Consider the following 20,895-nt stretch of genomic DNA (forward strand, 5'->3'; position numbering starts at 1 on the left):
TTACGAGAAAAACTTCGAACGAGCGCTGCCGCGCTGGACTATCGTATAGATTAACCATCCTTTCATTTCCCGCTGGATTTCCAAGTTTCTTATTCGGCCGCGGCAATTACGCATTACGTCTGGAGCAGCGAGTTAGGAATAAACTTTAAAATAATATCCAAAGCAAACAAAAGCGTGGGAAGCCGCGCGCGCGCGCGCGCGCTTTATTGCTGAATTTAACGAGCGCGTATATACGTGGAAACGGCGCTGTTATCTTTTCTTTATACATATTCTCGCGGCTTAAACTGCTCGCGCAGCTCTTCTCGGAATCCTTTCGCTAGAACGCCTCCGGGCCTCAGCTCCTTCGCTCTTGCCGCGCGCGTTTTCCAAGCGTATGAGCACTTTTTCCTCAAATGCTCGTCCGAACGTGCACGGGATGTCTATGCAAACGATACGGACAATGGACTCGGCGTTGGGAAACCTCGGAGTTTTTGCCCTAGCTATGGGATTTATCGTATACAGACATAGCGTCGTTTCGCAATGGATTAATGCAGCTTTCGCGGTAGAGTATCGCTTATAGAAAAGGGAGCAGCGAGGGAAAAGTTACGAGAGCACTTTAGCGCTAAACGCGCATAAAGCACCGTTACGTCATTATATCCCAGGCGCGTGCCGCAGTGTACGTATAGGTTATTGTATTTTTCCCTCGCTCCCTCGATATCATTATGCAAAAGTGTACAGCGTTAATTAAGAAAAGACGCCGATAAGGCAAAAATTCGCGCGAAACAATGAGCACCTAATCCGAGACTTTCTCTCCGGCGCGCGGTCTAACAAGCGGCGCAAATTAATAAGAAGGAGTAGAGGAAAGAAGGAAGAAAAAAAGGGTCGCGAGCCCAAAACCCAATTTCGCCTCAAAGCGCGCGTGATTACATCTCGGACGCCTCCAATTCCCCAGCTCGCGGCGTTGTTTCTCGCCGCGGTGGAAAGCCTCGCGCGCCTCTTTCAGCTCCTTAATCCGCTAATAATCGCCGTATCAATGTCAAGGATCGACCGCAATTAAGGGGCCGCGCTGCTGCAGCTTTCTCCGAATAGAGCGAAAATTCATTAGCATGTAATCGTGGCTGACGACGACGACGAGGAGGAGGACGGGATCGAGGGTCGTCGCAGCGGTGGAAATGAAACTCGAGCCATCGCACTTTCCCTCAGTAACTTTAACGCGCGAATTTGAAAAAATCGAGAGACGTATGGCTATACTCCGAAGAGAGAGATTAGCGGTATATAGAGTCGAAAATCGAGGAAAGAGGCCGCGCGCAACGTTACTTTCTAGCCATATAGTTTTTCGTGCGGAGGCGGCCGCCACTGTATACACACGGAAAATTTCAGTCGAGGTCGCCATTAGCGCGCTTTTTAACGAATTTCCGCGGGACTTTCTTTGGAAAGTTCGCGGGGAAAAACGCGGTGCGCAGCTGGCCGATCCACTGTTTGCATAAAGTTCGAGAGAGACAGAGAGAGAGAGAGAGAGAGAGAGAGAGAGAGAGAGAGAGAGAGAGAGACGCGCGCATGTAAATGTGCCCGCGCTGCTGCAGTACTCCGCTCGCTCGTCCGCGTCTCTCGGCTGATTTGCATGCTTTAATATATAATCCAGTGAGCTCTCGGTAAGTGGGTTGCCAACTTCCGATGGAATAATTTTCCCGGACTGCCGAAATACAGTTTCGATTAAGATTCTTCCCACCGCGTATATCCTAATCACGCCGAAGATCAATTCTTTCTACGAGTCATCGGCTTTGGGAAAAAAGCAGCGCTGAGAGAAAAATGCCGTAAAAAGAAAACAAACAGCGCAGATAGCGCGCATGGGAATCAATTATCCGTTAACGTCAACGAGAGCGCGACGCGCGGACCGTTAAAAGTGGAGCGTCGGTCAAAACTGTCAGCGCGGCTGATATCTAAATGACAAAAAGAGCAGCAGGAGAAGGAAGAGAGAGAAAAAGCCCGCGAGCGATTTAGTCAGCCTCGACTCTACTCTCTTTCCCACGAAAATGTATTCGCGCGCGCGAGCGCGATCTTATTCGCTATGTAATTCCGAGTGTATTATATATACAGGACTCAGCTCACCGTTACAGCACAGCAGCGACGATGGCTTTACTCGGAAGTGGCGCTTACCTGAAACAGAAAAAATCATCGATACTGTTACTGATATAATGCGGATGAGAGAATCGGTATAATTAATGGACAGACAATAGAGCGGGGAATGTTAAATTTTTACTCGAGAGCTGAAAATTTGCCCCGAGTTCGCTCCCCTTCACTTCAGAGATTTTTCTTTTCTCTATGCACGAGCGCTCGCGCGCATTTGAATATTTCAGAGTCTCCTTTCGGGATGCGAGTGTAGCGGCGGCGGCGCCGGCTGGGCTTAACTTTCTACATAATATACAATACAATTTCGTGTCTTTCACTAGTGCAGCGGCGGCGGCAGCACAATTTCTGCGCTCCGGATTGTTTCTTTTTCGCGGAGCTAGCAGCAGCGGCGGCAGCAGCTACTGTTTTTTGTCCCTCTTCCCTTTTCAATTAGCGCGATGAAAGCGGGGGGAATTAGGGAGGGAGTCGCGCTATTTGTTCGGGCGGTCTCCAATGGAGAGAGTTTTTAATTTTTAGATTCCCCCGCGGGAATTCCTCCTTCCTTGGCTGTAGCCTCTGCTTTAGGGATAATCTCGTTATTTATACTCGGAGCGAAAGTTTCTGCAGTGCAAAATCAATAACCGCGCGTGAGCCGATCCCTTTGATTCTCTCCGCTGCAGGAGCAGCTCTCAAAGCGACGAATTGCCCTCCGCTGTGCTGCTGTGTGACCGCTGTCATAGTCGGCGGCTACTCGATACTTCTACAGCAAATACTTGTACATCGGCGGTCCGCTGGATCTGCGGCTTTTTGCGGTTTCGCCTCTTGACGTCGCAAGTATTCCGTTTTTGCGCTAATAGACGTTGCTCCATGATGGACTGCTACCGCCTGTGTGCGGGGAGCTGCTGGACGATCGATTGTCGCGATGACGGCCGACTGTATACTTGCGTTATTTCTACCGCGTGTGCGGATGTAGAAGCACTGGATTTTTGAAAATGTTGGAGAAAAAATTTAAACGCCTCGCGTAAAAGTTATGAATCGTCATCCCGCGTCTAATATGTCGACGTCTGCAGGTCGCGCGCGAAGAAAGCAGTCGCTGCTTTGCATGTCAAAGCCCGCCAAAAGCCGAGTAGGCTAGACGCTCGATAAAGTCGCGCGGCGTATAAATTCTCATCGGACGAGGGAACCTCGTAAAGACGCGACGCGAGTTGTCCGCGCGTGCGAGCAGGTCAAAGGGCTTCGTCGCACTAAAAGCTCGGCTTTTGTACTCTATAACATCGTCGATTTTTCCTCGCCTCGCGATCGACTACAGGCCTGGCCACTGCAGCAACGGTACAAGCCGTCATCTCTCTGCCGATGACGACTGAGCGGAAACGCAGGTGTGAGCCTGGAAACAACAGCGAGAGTATCGGGCCCCCCGTGATTTATACCGCGCGGAGAGCTGCTCCGGAGAGAAATACAATAACGCACCGGCTTGTCTTTCCCGCGATTTTTCTCCAGAGCTGAAGCAGGAGAAAGAGGGAGAGGGCTTACGGCTCTTCGCTTTGGATGGCTGCGCTTTATGTCGCATTGAAAATGTCGGAAAATTTTAGACGCGACGAGCTGACATAACGGTTCGCGAGCTCGTCGGTCTTGATTTGCGGACGATCGGTTTATGGGGTAACTGTAGTCGGCTCCGCGAAGAGCTCTCTGTTTCACTGCCCCGCGGACGAGGCTTGTGTTTCCCGGGAGACTTTTTCCGCTAAATGCCGCGATAAATTGATATTCGCGACGGCTGATGGGAGTGTATTTTCATTCCCGGGTTAACAACCCTCCGTCGCGATATTTGCTCGAAGTCGAGTACTTTCGAACCGTCGGCGCATAACCAAATCACATCGGAGGAAGATCTCGATACAAAAACTGGTTTCGTATTTTCGAAAACCAGCATAAACGACAGTAAAAGAAGTCGTAACGGTATACCGCCTGCATCGGGAATTCGAGTCTTCTTGTTCGAACGCACCGAAGCGTGCACGTGTATAGGAACTTTCGATCGATGTCCAGAAATAAAAAAAAATTCGTGCGATCATCCAGCACAGTGTAGCAGCAAAAAGAAATGTAATCCCTCGTTGACCTGCAAAATCCGAGAGCCTCCCCCGCGCGTTCACACGCGTCGAAAAGTGTTTCTCGCGGTTGATAGTCGTCGTCGACGTCGTCGCATGAATATGCATGAGTAGCTGCTCGTCTCTCGCGTTTACACACACACACACACACACACACACACAGAGATAGGTACGTGCAGCAGCATCGGAATCGAGCAGATGGACGATAATACACATCGATTCGGACACGATCGTTGCAGGCGAATCGTTGCCACGATCGAAGCGCCGATTACAACGAGGTCGAACAAGAAGCGGCCAGATATAGCTGCCAATATCGTCTTCCTCGTGGGGAAAGAGAAGCTGCGCATTTTTCCGGCGTATATCGCCCGAAATTTCTGGGTCAACGGAATGTGGAGGTTAAATTTTCAGCGTTGAGCATTCCAGCGAAGACAGGAGTTCGAACACAGGCTACGCTCGATGCATCCGCGCGATTGCCGAGTGGCGTTTTCATGAGCAGCTGTTGGGGAAAAAAGGGCCAGCCATGAATATACATAAGAAAGCTGGGAGAGAGAGAAAGAGAGATGGAGGCTAACTGGTGCCCGCATATGAAAAACGGTAATTCAAACGGAGCCAAGCGACGACCGCGGAACTTAGTGAGAGAGAGCCGCTGAATCGCTGCAGTCGAAAGGTCAATCGCGAGTTAATTGCTTCGAACATGCGATTTAGATGTGAACTGCCGGGGAGAGCTGCTAGCGCTGCTGCTGCTGCCCTGAAACACAATCAGAACATCCGTTATGGGAAGACAAGTAGCAGCCGATGTTGCTACAAGCCTTCCCCCCGCGATGTCTGTCTACACGAAATTTTCATAAGAAGCCAGAGCTCAACAGCTGACTCGCGTACGTGCACCTATGCGCCAAAAGAATTCACCCGAGCGAGATCGCTTGTAAGTTAAAGTACGGGTTGTTAAGCTGCTGCCGCCGCCGCCGCTGTCAGTGCAGAGTTCTGACGCTGTGGGAAATTTCAGCGCGCTGCAGTCTATACAGAAACTATTATGCCCCGCGCAACCTCAAAATGTCACTCCGCCAGCGGTAAAATAACAATCGAACGACCTGATGCGGAGTCTCTCTCGTTTCACGCTAATTCTCCGGGCCGGCAGTATCTCTTTACGGAGCCGCGATGCGCATCTTATTACGCATCAGGTGCTCCGGTCCGGCGGAGAATGAAAACCGAAAGCCGCCGATCAAGTCGCGGGATTAGAATAGCAGCAGGGATCGTTAATATCGCGAGCGGCCGAGAGAAAAAAATTAATAACGGACCATCATCGTTGGCGCAATATTGGCTGCCGCGAACGAAATCGATGCATTATTTACGCGGAGCTCGAGCCTCCGATGAGTTTGATTAAAAAATCCTTATTTTCCGTAAATACTCGGTACTTCCGCGCCATCGCCATTAAGCCCGGCGCGCATCGATTTTTCTCCACATAACAGCCAGCGCGTGGTCGGACAGTTTTCGCGGAAATATTCAGGGTGCGACGTCAATAACAACCGGGCGGCCCTTCATTTGCCCGGCGCAATATTCAGCAGGGGAACACATCGACCTCCACTGCTGCGCGCACTGTAATATTAATTGATAAGCGCAATACAATCGACACACGAGGCCGCAACTACCGGCCAATCCCCCCGACGCGTTTCCAAACGAACTGACCACCGCGCCGCGTCTCTGGAATAACGAAGGCTCTTCTGATGCTGGAAATTAATTCGCCAGCCGGCGTATACGCCGTTGCGAAATTTCAAACGACCATCATTGAGCGACGCTGAATAAACAATGCCCCATCGAACCCTGTGTGGAACGTGGATCGACCAAAAATAATAATTAATTTGACGGTGCGCTGGTACGTATACACCGTCCCAGTTATGCAAATATAGAACAAGTATCGGGAGAGAAGGAGACCCCGCGCGCGAAATTCGATTCGTTCCGGAGGCCAAGGCTCGCGCGGAATCCGCTTATAACGTCTGTTACCGGACACAGCATCGACCGCCGAGCACGTAAAACCGTTACACAGAGCATCTCAACAGCTCCTTTTTCACGCTCTCTCGGTCTTTCTAATATCCCACATCTATCCCTCCGCGGATTTGGGCGCCGGAGAGAGAGAGAGAGAGAGAGAGAGATGATTTATGCGCGTGTCTTTTCGCGCTCGTTAGACTCTGCGTCCCGCGTGACCCAGATATCGTCGGTACGAGAGAGCATGAGGGAGAGATGAGTCGAGAAGCGACCGGAAACTGATGGATGTTTGGTAGAAGCGACTTTTTCTAGCCGATAGTTTGCGGAAGGAATGCCCGCTCACCTGGAATGCTCGCAGTTTTTACTCTCGCTTCTCGGCTTGATTGCGAGGAAATGCGTGCGGTCGGTAAAAAGGATCATAGGCGCGTCGTCGTTAATGTCCGCTAGCCGATGATTCAGGGATGATTTATTCATTCGGTCGAGAGGCGCAAGTGCATTCGATTAATTCTCCAAGGTCCCGCAGTCTGGTATAATTATCCTGCCGAGTTTTTTGCGCGTTACCGACCATCGGTAATGAGAAAAGAAGTAACGAAACCTACTGTGGCAGCTCGTATGCGGTGTCGTTCTATCCTAACAGGCATCACGATTCTCGTCCGCGAAACTACCTATTCGCACAGCAGCAGCAGTCGAGGAGAAAGCGGATAGTAAGAAAGAGCGGCTAACAAGTGTCGGTCGTACTTTACGAGAGGAGGGGGGGGGAGGTAGCACGGGAAATTGCGAGGACGTGAGTTAGTGCGCTCATCGGGGCCAAAAGCTGCCGGTTAGACCGACGCCGCAAGGATCGTCGTATCATAATCGAGCGAGAAGGGGGTTAACGACGTTATAAAACAATGATCCGCAACGCGCCGAGTGCTTGTAGTAGCCTCACCGCGCCGGGATAATATCGACGGGGCTCTCTCGTTATTGATTTTAAGATTTGCTCTTGTTTTAGATTGACGACTGAAAATCGATTAAAAAAGGACTGAGACAAAACCATCAAATACTCGGCTCAGCAATGCAAGTTAAAAAAGAGGAATAAATAGGTTCACCGGCAATAACCCGTGAGACAGAGAGAGAGAGAAGAAGAGTTATCTCGGCTCCGCAGCAGCATAATCCGGCAGTAGTGGCGGCAGCCGCGTTGCTGCTTGAAAGTCACGTTCGTCGATGAGATGCTGCTCTCTTTCTCCCTAACAGTCGGCGCGTAAACCCGAGAGAGTAAGAGAGAGAGAGAGAGAGAGACTCGTGAAAGAGAGATTCGCATCGCGGCTCAAAGCCGCTTGTGTTTAATCTCGACCGATGGGCTCGATGACTCTTGACTTTGCTGCTCAGTGACTATGTAAAACTAATGCTTTTTTCTTCTCTCTCTCTCTCTCTCTCTCTCTCTCTCTCTCTCTCTCTCTCTCTCTCTCTCTCTCTCTCTCTCTTTCTCTTTCTCTCTCCCGCGGACTTCCCCCATTCGAGGCTAAAAATTCGAAACGTAGTAAAACAAAGCTATCGGAACGATCAACGGGACGCCGCCGCGTTGCAGCCTTTACCTTTTTTCCGCCGACGAGCCTTTTTGTCGCGCGGCTTTTACGTTTGCTGCTGCAGCAGCCGGTGCTTCGACTGCTTTTTTCGGGGATGACGCTCGCGCAGGAGTTAATGAAACGCCGGAGTGATTCCTGGGAATAATTGGGCGGCGATCGGGGATTTTATTGTGAGCGTTTCAATCGACTCTGTCGGATATAAAAGATAAGCCGGATAAACGATCGTTAACGGTTTGTATGCAAACGGTCGTCAAACTCTAGAGGCACACAGCTCTCTAACGACTGTGTCGAATGCGGGTTCAGATAAATATGAACCAGCGGCGAGCGCTCTTGCGAAATTTACATCGATAAAATGTGGGTCAATGTTTCTTTTTGGTCGTCGCGCGCGCAGCCAAGAGAGCTCTCGCAAAAATAAATGTGTACAGCCGGTAGCCGACGCTGGTTTGAAATATTGAATTTGCAGCGGCAACACGAGAGGAGGAAGAGGAGACGAGTCGTTTGCATAATTATTCGTGCTGCCCGGGAATTACATGTGGGACAGTAGCGGGTGGGAATATTCATTCGTTGATAATAAAATGTACTGTCAAGCTGCTTTAAACGATTATGCTTCTCAAAGCGAACGCACGAGTGCAACAGCCAGAGCCGAAATGAAATGTGCTCAATGACGGCGGCTCTGGCCTCAAAATCGTCGCGGGCTATTTTTACAACTCTACCGCTAAAGAATAGCGTTCCGCGTGAAAAATCGAGCGTTTAAGAAAAACACTCGGCGTTGCTCGAAATTATATACGGCACACACGGCGCTAATTTACCGGCGCAGAGTGCTGAGAGTTTTCGAGAGCGCTGAATTTCGGCCTCAAAGGCTATAATTACGTGTAATGCTAATTAGACACGGTCCGCGATGATTCTGGAAAAAATTGCGGATTTTTCGAGGACGACGAGGAGAGGACGCGAGCCGCGTTTTTGCCGAAAATAGACCGCTTTTTTCCTACACCTCCGCTGTATCCAAATATTAAACGTTCTCCTGTACACGTGAGGCCAAAGCAGAACAATATCCAGCCCGCAACGGCGCAATATACTCGCGCGGCTTTCAGATGGCGTCGCAATCTAACGAGAAGGTACGCGGAGCACGCAACTTTTTGCATAATGCGAGAGCGCGATTGTGGGCGGCGGAGAGGGAGTATTTATTCGCTAAACTTTTATAGGGATAGCATCTCCTGGATTGTCTTCTTTATTTTTTAAGGACTAATTCGCGAATAACGCAATTCGGACACGGAGCTAAACTGAATCAAGGCAACGCTCCCCGTCAGCACTGCCGTAAGTGCCAAATTCGTTATTCAATAATCTCCCAGTTGCAAAGCTCTCATCCGCAAGAACACGTAATCCACATCTGGGAAAATTCGCCCTTCAATCCGACCGCACTTATACACGTCGCTCCCGCAGCTAACCGGAAAACCTCCCGCAGAGAGAAACACGCCAGTCTCACTCGATAAATCCGCAACAGTAGCAGCAGCAGCCCTTCGTGAGAGGACTACATTAAAGCCGCCGCTGCTGCTGCTGCTGCTGGGAGAGAGAGTGAGACTGGCGCGAACAAAAGTGCCGGGAGAGCTAGAGACAGCGGGGGCAAAAAGACGCGCTGCTCACTTCCGTAATTAAATTTCACGCGGAAAAGCCATTTACTCGTTTAGCCCGGAGGCTCGTCTCTCTCCCTCTCTCGTATTTGGCGCGCGGCGGTTTTACTCCCTTTGTTAAGGAAGTCGCGCAATTGCGAAACTCGCTGCAAAAGCCTAATGGAAAAGAACGACTGACCCAAATTGACAGGCTACTGCTCTGCTCTTGAAGTTGCGCTAAAGTTCAGTTTCGACCTTAGCCGCCGCTGACTTCCGCCGAGGACGAGTCCGGCGCAGTCGGGCATTATTAATCGAGTGGCATATCAGCGAGGAAGGGTACATGCGCCGTTATTAGATCGGTCAGTAGGTTGCATCGTTACGCGCAGTAATATAACCGCGTGCGCGGTATAATAAGAAAAAAGTTACGTTCGCGATAGCGCAAATTGAAATTTTCTGAAAAATCCTTAACGCGCTCGTATTATTATACACGTATAGTATGGGAAACTGTTATCCGCCATATATAATACATCACGCGCAGGTCTCGGGTATAATATACAAAATGGCTTTAATGACGCTTTAAAATTCACTTTGTATATAAGGGGGAGAGCGAGAGAGAGAGAAGTTGCCCTCGTCGAGGATTTTTCGCCGGCGAGAAGTAGGTTAATTGCGGCCATTATCTTGATAGAACTTTCAGCCTTAGTCTAACACGGCGTTGCGATGTATCAAAATTCGCGCATCCTGGAAATTCGTTCGTGACCCTGCCGCGGAACAGCTATATCCCTCTCTGGTGCGCGAGTGTCTTATGTATACGTGTGAAAAAGAATACCATAACGAGCATAGCCTGTTGCAAGCCTGCAAACGGGATGACGCAAGCGAACGTAACCCAGCGCCCTATGCGCGAGGAGAGCGCCGTGGGAACGCGTCGAGCAGGTTAATAATCGCAGCTCGCCGGAGATAGATAACACCTGTAGGTGTGCGCATATCTCTGTATATACATAACGCGGGCGGCAGCGCAGCAGCTAGCGCACTTGACTGGCGGTCGATCGGCTCCCCTTCGGTCGAGTGAATGGCGAGTGCCGTCGTTATCTCCGATTCGCTCGACGGCTTCTTGCGCCGCGTCGCTGCCGAGAAAGAGTGAGAGACGAGACGTGAGAGCTGCCGAAGACACTCGCGCCGAGTTTTGCATCATCAGATTACGAGGAGTCAAAAATCCCCGCCTACTGTATTCCCACAAAGGGCATCGGGGGGGAAAAAAGATGACGCGGATACCGGTAGCGCCGGGAAAAATATCTCGGCATCACGCGAGAATAAGAGCTGCGAGCAAAGACGCCGCGCGCGCGAGAAACGAATACTTATACGTACATAGGAGAAGCAGCCGCGGGTTAATCGAACAATCGCGTACGAGGATGGAAGCGGATCGAAAGAGAAAGGCTGCAGCGAGGGATTACCATCCGTAGAGTTTAGCCGTAACGCGCGAGATCGAAAGCTGATGCGGGATTTTACTGCGAGTACTTCTGTGTATTATATAGCCTCGCCGCACTTGGAAGGAAAGAATAACGACCTCTCGATAGCTGTACGGTGAGTGCGATTTTTTTTAGAAGGCCGACGGTTTGTTGACCGAGTTGCGCGGAACGTGCCTGCAGAAACGAGACGTTCAATAGGCGCCGAAAGGATGCAGGAAGCTGCTTTTTAAAAATAAATTCACGACTCATCCTGGAGAGAGGAAAAGCTTCTTGAATTTCCACCGAAAGTTTCTGTGCGCGCGGTGCCTAAGGTCGTGTAAAGAGTTAAGCCCCGAGGTTTTATTAGAGTAGAGAAATCGAAGAATCAATGCGCGAAACATCTTCGGGCCAACTTAAAATTCAGTGACCCATATCTTGCGCGAGGAGACTCGAATTCCATCCGAAAACCGGGAATCTGAAAAATATTCAAGCGCGCGGTAAACCAGGCGCGATCGGAGCTCTCAAAAGCAAATACGACTGCCAGACTACGCGTTACGACATTCAAATTGAGGCGATGAGTTACGCTCACGTATAGTAAACCCCCGATACAGTCCTTTGCGAAAAAAATCAAACAGGTATCTAATAACTCTCGACGAATGCAAATGAGGCCTTCGCCGAAAGAAGGTGGAAACAAGATCTCTCTTGGTTGTTAGCCGGATGATTTGGTCCATACACAGCAGCAAGAAGGAAGCTCCTCTCCGTATAATAAAAGGAGCTAGCACCGAGTCAAGCTTAGGAGAGAAAACAACACGTCTCGCAGTCGTATCCATCAAAACTCGAGAGCTGCTCCCCTCGAGTGACTCTTAAAAACTTTACAGCCGGCGCATTTAGAAAAAGTACTGCCGCCTGCTGCCCCGTTGCTGCTGTATATCCTCTCTCTTGCGACGATGAAAAAACTTTTTACGGCGTTGAAAAGGAAATGGGCCAGCGAGACCTGTATGCACGAATCGAAACTGGAACGTCGAAAGAGAAAAGAGCGCGCGAAGGACGAGAGAAAGTGAGGAGGTCGCTGAGCGGTAAAAAAACAAAGGGGATCGAGAAGAGAGAGAGAGAGAGAGAGAGAGAGAGAGAGAGAGAGAAAAATTTGATGCGCCGTGATCGATCGATATTGCTTGCCGGAGAGCGTGACTCTACTTTTCGACGATACTCGAGCGCGTTTTGCTCTGGAATCGAAGTGCGATCCTCCGCTAATAAGAGCCTTTATTCATAATCCACAGCCACGGCAGAGGCTCGAAAAATAAAACAATTCGATCGGCGCCCGATGGCCGATGCGGAAGGCAAGCACAAAGGCAATACGCATAATCCGCCCAACAAACCTACTTGTATTTCCCAACACAATTACCTCCACAGTGCAATCTCAGCATGACCTCCCGGAATAAGAAATCACGTTTGCAAACATAGTATCTCTCTCTCTCGAAATGTGTCGCGCCCTTCTCTGCTCCTCATCGCGCACAATGAGCGTCGAGCGCTGAAAAATTTAATATCACCGATGGCCTCGTTGATACGCGCCTCCTCTCGTTTTTGCCTTCGGTATGTGTATACACTGTGCGCGGAGGAGACGAGCTACACGGCGAAGCGAAGCTTATATAACGATGAGGAGATCGATTCGCCGCAGCGGCGTCGTCTTCTCGAAGGAGGATTTTATGTGTACGGGACATCATATACAGTATAGCCGCTTTGTGGCTGTGTATAGCCCGAGCTTCAATGAGCGAATATTGGGGTCGTTATGTCAGATGACGAACGGTTTTGCCGAGGTTTCTTTCGAAGCCGAGCTAAAAATTTTGCAATTAAAAAAAATCGGTATTGATGAGGCATCGTCTCAAGGATTCAGTGAACTTTGCAACTTATACAACAGCTGAAATAACCCTCGAGAGCCTCGTCCGCTCACTCGCGAGAATAATGATCTAGTCGGAACGGTGTCGCAGCCGCGACACTCGACGACGCGCGCCTGCGATTTTGCAAGAAGAAACGGGCTCCGTTATAGGCCTGTACACAGCGTCACACTGTCTACCCGCAGAATGACGCGCCGACTGATTACGCAGTCGGGATTTTCCGGCAATCGCGTTAACGAGTCCCCGACCGCACAGCACGAGCGCGCGACTCTCTCCTTTCTTATGCGTATACGCACGCCGGAAAACAGTGAGAAAGTCGGCAGGTTTAGTCTCGCGAGATTAGGGCTTATTACTGTTTGGAATTTGCGGGATTTATGAATGTTACGAGAGTAATAACCTGTCCCGAGTGATTACTTTTCTGATGTTGATGTCGACAGAGCGAACACTCGACTTCGATACGTCGAGTACGTCTCGTTTCCGAATGAATCGCGTATTTACAATCAAAAAAGACATTTTCGCGCGACGACCCACGCCGCTGCACTTTTCTCAATACATATGCGTTATCGATCTGTTATCGCTCGGGACTATCTGTCGCCTGTCACGTTATACGCGCATAACCCGCATGAATTTGCATTGGCACGTATGGCGGGACCCGCGATTATTCCGATTGATTTTGAGAGGGACGACGACGCAATAAAGCCGCGTATTTATATCGATCGCGCCCCTCTGATATTATAATGCCAGTAGCCGGTTATTTACGAGTCGCCACGTATCGTATTCCAGTTCCGAAGGACGAACTCAGATCCTTATTTACTTTCAATTTTTCCTGATTCTCAAAAATGCCCCGCGTGCGCCGAGTAAACGACTTCAAACGGCACCCGAAATTTCCAACCAGACGCGATAAAAATAAAAAAAAAGAAGAACTCGAACTCGGTCAATCGCGCCGAGCGTCCAAGGTCAAGAGCGGCATGTTCAAAATAACGCGGACACACTCGGCTGTAACCTCCTTCGCGCGATCTATCCCGTTCGCAAAAACGAAAGTAGCCGAGCGACTTAATTAGCTTTTCGAGTATAAATAATTCCGCGCTCGAACGCTGTGTATAAAAGCTAGACTCGAAAGTCATCGCGTACACACATCGAAAGCGGCTCCGGCGCAGCTCGTGAGCTCAATTATAAAGAGCAGCCGCAGCGCTTCGACTTTCGTATTCCCGAGAGCGATCCGATGAAATCCTGCTATGCACACGCGCGTTTCGTTATATTCTCTTCGGTTTTTTCGCGCGCGCGGCCTCTCCCTCGAGAGGTGAAAGTTGTGTGTGTTCCTTTTCGCGAACGAGACTCGTTCCATATAATACTCTCTGTCTCTGTGTGCGTGTGTGTGTGTGTGCGCAGTGTCGTGGGTGCGATGCATTTTTTGCAGATATTTTCAGATACCTTCCAGGTCGACGCGCCCGAAGGTGGGTAGGAGAAAAAATGCATTTTCGAAATTGAAAATCCGAAGAGAACACGTTCGCAGTGCTATACGAGCTAAATCTGTCGAGTCTTATCGCTCGGCGGTCATTAATCGCGAGCGCGCGAGGAGCAAGAGTTTAGCGTTGTCTCGAGAGCTTCTTTCCCGCGAGCGACGATATAACTCTCCGACGACCCGAAGGCGATTCTTCTTTTCCGCTATACAGCCGCAGGAGGAAACTTTTATCCGCGACGCTACTTCTCTCTGTTCCATCTCTCGATAAAGTTTAGGGTAGCTTGTACCTGCCGCGAGTTTTACTTTTCCAGATTGTCGGTCGTACGATTTTTGCAGATGAAAAAGCCAGCCCTCGCGAGATGGAAAGTACAATTGGATTAGCCGAACGCTCTGGTGAATCTCGAGACGGCGAGAAGCACCAGCGGCAAAGTCAATACGGAATAGTCGAGCGGGAAATTTAAGAGATGAAAACAAGAGAGTCGAGCGAGAAAAGTTATCCGCGCCTCGCGTAAACACCAACTCCGTGGCGTAACTAGATTAACATTGCGTCTATACAATAGAGAAAAATACCAACAGCCGAGCTGACGCCCTTATGAATTTAGAGACAATAGTGACAACGGAGCCTTTCCAGGTACGCGTCCATCAGAGCCGCTCGAAAAGACACGTAAGCATCCCTCGAATTCGAGAGACGCCTGCTCACATGCGATGACTTATCCTTAACTCTCTCTCTCTCTCTTTCTCCCTCTCAGGCAATTTGCATTCAAGTCGTCGTCCGGTTGTAAAGACGTCGCCGCATCGTCGAAGCTCGTCAAGCGACGACGTGCGCACAATGTGCACGTCCGCCCGGCCATCACGGGGAAAACAAGGAGAAAAGTGTCTGCAGCGTATTACGATACTGCATCATCGCGCAAGGATACACTCTCCCGGCCTGTGTGTGTGTGACGTTAATGCGTCGCCGAGGATGCGCCGCGCGGCTTTCCGGGAATCGATTGCGGTACTTTGGATTATCGCGACTCTCCGATCTCCGCTTGTGTAATTAATCGCGCGTCCAGCCGTGTTTGGAATTTTCATCGCGCTTTGTGTATTTTCGGAAGTTCTCCTGGTAATACTGCGCTGTTAAACAAGCGACTATGCGCTTTCATCTTCGAGAGCGAGTTGCCGTAGAAAGTGAACCGGGCAAACGTGACGCGAGCTTAATGCACGCGCGCGCGCGCGCAAGAAGAAAAAGATGAAGCGGGAGAGAGAGAGAGAGAGAGAGAGAAGCTCATTGTGTCTGCATGAGTCGTTTCAGGTGCGCGCTCGCCACGAGTGTGTGGGTTATAGTAACGCGAGTAGGCACGTTCCGGGGTTACAGCTCTCGCATAAAAAGACTCCTTTTTTTTCTCGCTCTGTCTCTCTCGCTCTTCTTCCTCCTCGAGTTCTTTTTGTTTAACGTTCGCCCGGAACGACTCAGAGCCACTCGTTCTCGAGTATTATTGCAGTCGAGGGACGGAAGCTCGAAGAAAGAAGAAATTTAAAATGACGTGTGTCTCGAGACGCTCGTGTGTCTAGTTTGCATCCGTGAACTGGCAACTGTGGGAATCGCATTTGCCAGATCTGGATTATTAAACGTAAATTTGTCGCAAAAATATGAGAGATATTGCGTCAAATCGCAATCTAAGAAACAATCATTCGAAAATTAAGCCCGAAGAAATACACGAATTACAGCCTCCGGTTCGGGCTGATGCTTCGACCCTTAGCAGGAACTGCCCAAAGTTCTAGCTTACCTGATTTTGCGTATTGTTCCGTCCCCTTCAAGCCTGTGCAGGTTAGATTAACGAGAAAATGTGCCAAGGTACCGAGAATGCCCAAAAAGTGAACCCCAAGAATCACGCGAATTACAGCCTCCGGTTCAAGCCGATGCTTTGTCCCTTCGGCGGTGGTACAGACCTACCTGGATTTGCGTATTTTTCCGTCGTCTTTAAGTCTATGTAGGTTAGATTTACGAGAAAACGTGCTAAAAGTCTTTGGGCTTTTCGCGTCGAGGTCCATCGATTAGCGGACAACGCTTCACTCGTTTTATTGCGCGATCTCAGAGTAAACCCCAAGTCGGAACGTGCACAGAGTATTATTTTTTATGCGCGTGTTTTGTTTGCTCCGTGCAATCTCCTGAAATATAAGACGAAAGAGCTATAAAAGCCATTAGAAAAGTTTCTACGCCCGTAAAAAGTCGAAACGGGGGAATTAGAATCCAGCGACTAATGGATGGAAATTCAACGTGCATAAAACAAGAAATCGCACGATAGACGCCGTAAAAAATCAAGAGGCACACTTATCATCCGCGTAAATCAAAGAGCAGCTGAGCAGCGAGTGTTTGTGTACATCGTATAGAAAGCGCGACCGGCAATTACGCGGTCCGTGCAGCTGCGAAATTTGCAAATTTCACATGCCGCAGTCTCGCACGTGCGTATAAACCTAGTCCTCGTGTCTATACGTTCTATAAATACGTCGAAATTAAACAGAGGAGTCAGCCACACGTACGACCGGGTGTATAATAAGCCCACATCAGCAGCGTTTTCTAAGCTGACCCACAAGTTTTCACACAAACGCCGAGAGAAAGTTAGCCGCTTCTATACAAGCCACTTAACCTTTTAACCGCACGTGACTCTTTTTTCGTAGTAGGCGAGTATATGTATACGTACAACGGGGACTATCGACGATTTCGCATTTCAAATTTAATCGGCTCGACGATAGATAAGAGCTTTATGATTTTAATGGTCGGCAGGTTGTGCAACCCGCGCTTTTATTCCTCTGCAGCGGCGTCATGTACTGTTATAGCGTTTGAACGAGCCGCATTGTTATGTACTCATGCCTATAGCATGGGTTTGTGTGTGTTTCGAGGCGTTCATGATTGCCGGCTTTCGAGAAGCGATTTTGAATTTACGAAATTTCTAGGTTGCTGTATATCCTATATGAGCCTGCGACTTTGGAAAATTTTTCATCGATTCTGCACTCGTGCGAGCTTTGTACATCGGAAAACCCGATAAGGAGATATTATCGCGAGCTCGAAATTTAAATTGGTAAAATTCGCTGTCATGCAAGTATACGTGTAGCCGGAGCGTTCCCACGTTCGAGCTGCACACGAGAGCGGAAAAGCGGCTGCCTATAACGTCGTCGATGACAGCCGCGCGGAATGTCAAGTCTGCGACTGGATATCCAGAGGAAGGAAAGTGAAAGAGGCGCGAAGAGGAAGCGATAAGGCGCTTATTCTCGTGTCTTCCGGGTACGAGCGTTTCGCGTGCTCGATGTGTAACCGGATTTTTTCAAATGCGATTTAAACCAACTCATACGTGCGCGAGTATAATCGAGCATCGAGAATTTCGAAGACGGCAGGGAAAAGAGAGCCGCGTTCCCCTTCGAGCTCATCAGCATTATTCCGAGCGAGGAGCGAAGCAGTGGGTATACCCACACTTTCTCCTCGCACGCGCGCGCGAGAGCGTAATTGGGAGCAAGTGCGATTCCTGCTTTTGCCTCTTTCTTTTTATCTCTCGCTACACCGCGCGAAAGGGCCTTTCACTCGCGCTCTCACTTTGCCGACCGACAAGGGTTCGCTGCTTTTTGGTTCTCGGCTTTGTGTGCAGGTTGGTGTGCGTCCGTGTGCGAGGTTGGCCTATTTTGCAGCGGGAAAAACCACGATGCGGTGTGGCGCTAATTCGCTCGGAACGATCTAGTAAAGCGTCTATTTTTTACAATATGTAGGCTTGAAACAGAACGAGCTGCATGAAGAAAGGACCCGAGATCAAAAAGAAATCTGGCTTTTCCTGAAATTACGAGGCTTTCCACTCGCGTGAACTTTGCAGCGAGTTTCTAACAGCTTCAAAAGGCTAAAACTGTTGCCATCAGCAAGTCTTCCGTAGAGGAGGAAGCAATGAAAAAATACGCAACTGAAGGCTAATCGTTAGTTTGGGAAAGCACGAACGCAAGTGTCATCGAGCGTCAGTCAAAACTATCTCCGGAGGGAAAATCTCGTTAAGCTCGCGTCGCGTACAGCCGACTCTTCCGCGATCATATAAGCGACAGTTTCTCTCCCCTCCGACGTCGTCAAAGTGCGCGAGAGTGCATTGGAAAGGGCTGAAACTCGAGAGAGAGAGAGAGAGAGAGAGAGAGAGAGAGAGAGAGAGAGAGAGAGAGAGAGAGAGAGAGATCCGCGGATTTATCCCGGCTTTCTAATCGCGCGCGACTCTTCCGCAGACGCGAGTCATGTGTGTGTGTGTGTGTGACCCACATCCGACTCTCATGCCTGCGTGAAGGATCGAGTGTTCCGCACTCGGCGTTTTCGAAATCGGAAATACGAATGCAGTCGTTGTCGCGATATGCGGGTATGAAATGTTTCATCAATATTGTAATAGAAATGGAAGAAAATAGAACGCTTGTATAGTCGGCAGTCAAAGCGATAAGCGGAGAAAATTTGTATTCCGGTATAGAAAGTGACTATGCTGGAGGAGAGCTGCGCTGATAAAAATGAGGGCAGAAACTATGAGTACTCAATCTCTCTCGAATGCGGCATGTGCTTAACCTGATTTTTGGATTTTAGCGTCGCGGCCGTACGAGATTGGAGAGAAAAGGTAAAAGTTGCAGGAACAGCTGCCGAACGAGTCAGCGCGGCTGTGTTTACATAGAGAAACGCGTTTTTATTTTTTCATGGATTCGAGAATAGGTTTATACGAATCCAGGAAATTTGCATTATCATCCAACTTTCCAGTCGTAAGAGAATCGCAAGCCTCCTCTCGAAGCACAAAAGGTTCTCAAGCTCTTACACAACGAACAAGAGGCAACGATTATACAGTTATACCCTTCCGCATGATATCCAATAATTCACGAGCGCCGATCAGATCTACAAAAGAAGTGGGAATAAAGAAGAAACCATATAGAAAGGCAGACCGGGCGAGAAAAGTGTGTAAGGAGGAAGAGATACATACCAATAAGAGAGTGACCGGAAATATGTAGCTACAATCGATGGGAAGAGCCTCCGGCCGCTTGGAGGATATAATATAGCCGCTTGCGCGTGTACGTATAATTGCAAAATGCCTCCCTCGCGTCCACCCACGGCCAGCCCCGACACACCCACCTGACCCCGATTTCGCGTAGGGCTCTTGCTAAATTTGATTTTTTTGCTCTTTTCCCTTTTCGAACTTTGCGAAGATGTTTTCAAATAATTTTGGAATGTATAATTGGGACCACTCAATGGCCGAATATTATATACAGAATATACATGACACGAATAATATCGGTACTTACTTTGATTATAGTACAACGCACTGTTTGTGACAGGTATGATGAATTATTAATATAGCGAACTAAATAATTCGTTAGGAAGAAAATGAAAATTTTGTGATGCTGATTTTATTCGACATTTGTAACAATAACGATTATTTTTAACGTCAATTTAAATACTAACGAGAAAGGATTTTCCAGTCTCACTTTATTATTCATTATACTGAGCAGTTTATACAAGTTTTGCATAATTTAGATGCTATGATAACAACTAGATTTTACAGCTGAGCATTCCTCGAACGACAATGTACAGAGAATTTTTTTTTATTAAATTTAAATTTATAATGACTAGCTTACACTATTATTTTAGGCGTTTAAATTAAGATTAAAGATATCACGATCACTACTTTAAAATTAAAATTAACTAAGGATAGATTACATCTACTCCAAAACATAAATTCTATTAACAGGTACAACAATCTTTTTTGTATCACATCAACACTTTTTAGAATTTAAATAAGATAAGTAGTTTAAAAAAATAATATTCATAACTTTTAATTTATGAGCTTAATTTAACTTCTTAAACTCTATCTTATGGCTAAGTACGGAAGCTAATTGCCAAAGGAATTCGAAATTAAGGACACCTGAAATGATAAAGTATAACTTGCAATAAGTGTTTAGACTACTTAATTATATCTTTTGCCTAAACGCCTTTAATTATCACTGAAAATAAGAAGCTATCTTCAATAGTTTCAAAATGGAACCGGTCGCGACCTCTCATGGAAATACCGACAAACACGGTCGATGCCACCCGTCAATAAAATAGATCCCTGCGTTACCGGCTTATGTTTTTTTAAATCAATAATGAAAAGTGGAACCTTGCAATAAAGTTATTTTGCAAAGACCTGTAGAACGCACTGTTAGCTAGCCACAGAGATAAATCCTTTGATAAGAGTACAATATTATACATAGACCAAAGGGATCTTTAGTAAATCATTAATGAAGAACAGCCTGTTGTTAGTTGCCGAGTGCAAGTTTTTGTGCTTGCCTCTTTTTTTAAAATCAACCAAGATTCAGTATCATAAAAATAAACGTTTCCTATGGTAAACCTCGGAAAAATTACACGTTAATAACTTATTTAAAAGGATGGATCATTTGCAAACAAGATTTAGCAATTAGTGGACATTATTCAATGAAACTCTCTAACAAAAACAATGCGGCATTAAGTTAGGAGATTCGATGGCTGAGTGCTGGATAGACGTATTGCTTGAAGCAAAATTAAGTGAATTGCATATTGTAGAGACCTACCTTGTAAGTTGTCCAGCATATACGAAAGCAGCTTGTGGGTTCCTGATGGTTCACCATACAGCGTCATAACGTCCTTGCTGAGTGGATTTCCATGAAGTCCTAGCACTTGTAACTGGAATAACTTTCCTAACTCATACGGTAACACGCGGAGAAAATTCTGGTTCAACAACAACTCTCTGAAATGAGCACAAAAGAAACAATG

The 20,895-nt window shown here is 48.2% G+C and overlaps 1 protein-coding gene across 3 annotated transcripts in view; it reads right to left on the minus strand.

The window, feature by feature from the left end:
* The window catches only part of LOC100122037 (CCR4-NOT transcription complex subunit 6-like), a 287,898-nt gene that overhangs the window by 265,134 nt on the left and 1,869 nt on the right, over positions 1-20,895 (minus strand). For all 3 annotated transcript variants that reach the window (XM_031921708.2, XM_031921706.2, XM_031921707.2), the window contains one exon: positions 20,694-20,869. In XM_031921708.2, the coding sequence (XP_031777568.1) occupies positions 20,694-20,869 (176 nt within the window). The remainder of the gene's footprint in view (positions 1-20,693; positions 20,870-20,895) is intronic.

This window comes from Nasonia vitripennis, chromosome 1 (genome assembly GCF_009193385.2).
Source record: "Nasonia vitripennis strain AsymCx chromosome 1, Nvit_psr_1.1, whole genome shotgun sequence".
In the NCBI taxonomy this organism is placed as follows: domain Eukaryota; kingdom Metazoa; phylum Arthropoda; class Insecta; order Hymenoptera; family Pteromalidae; genus Nasonia; species Nasonia vitripennis.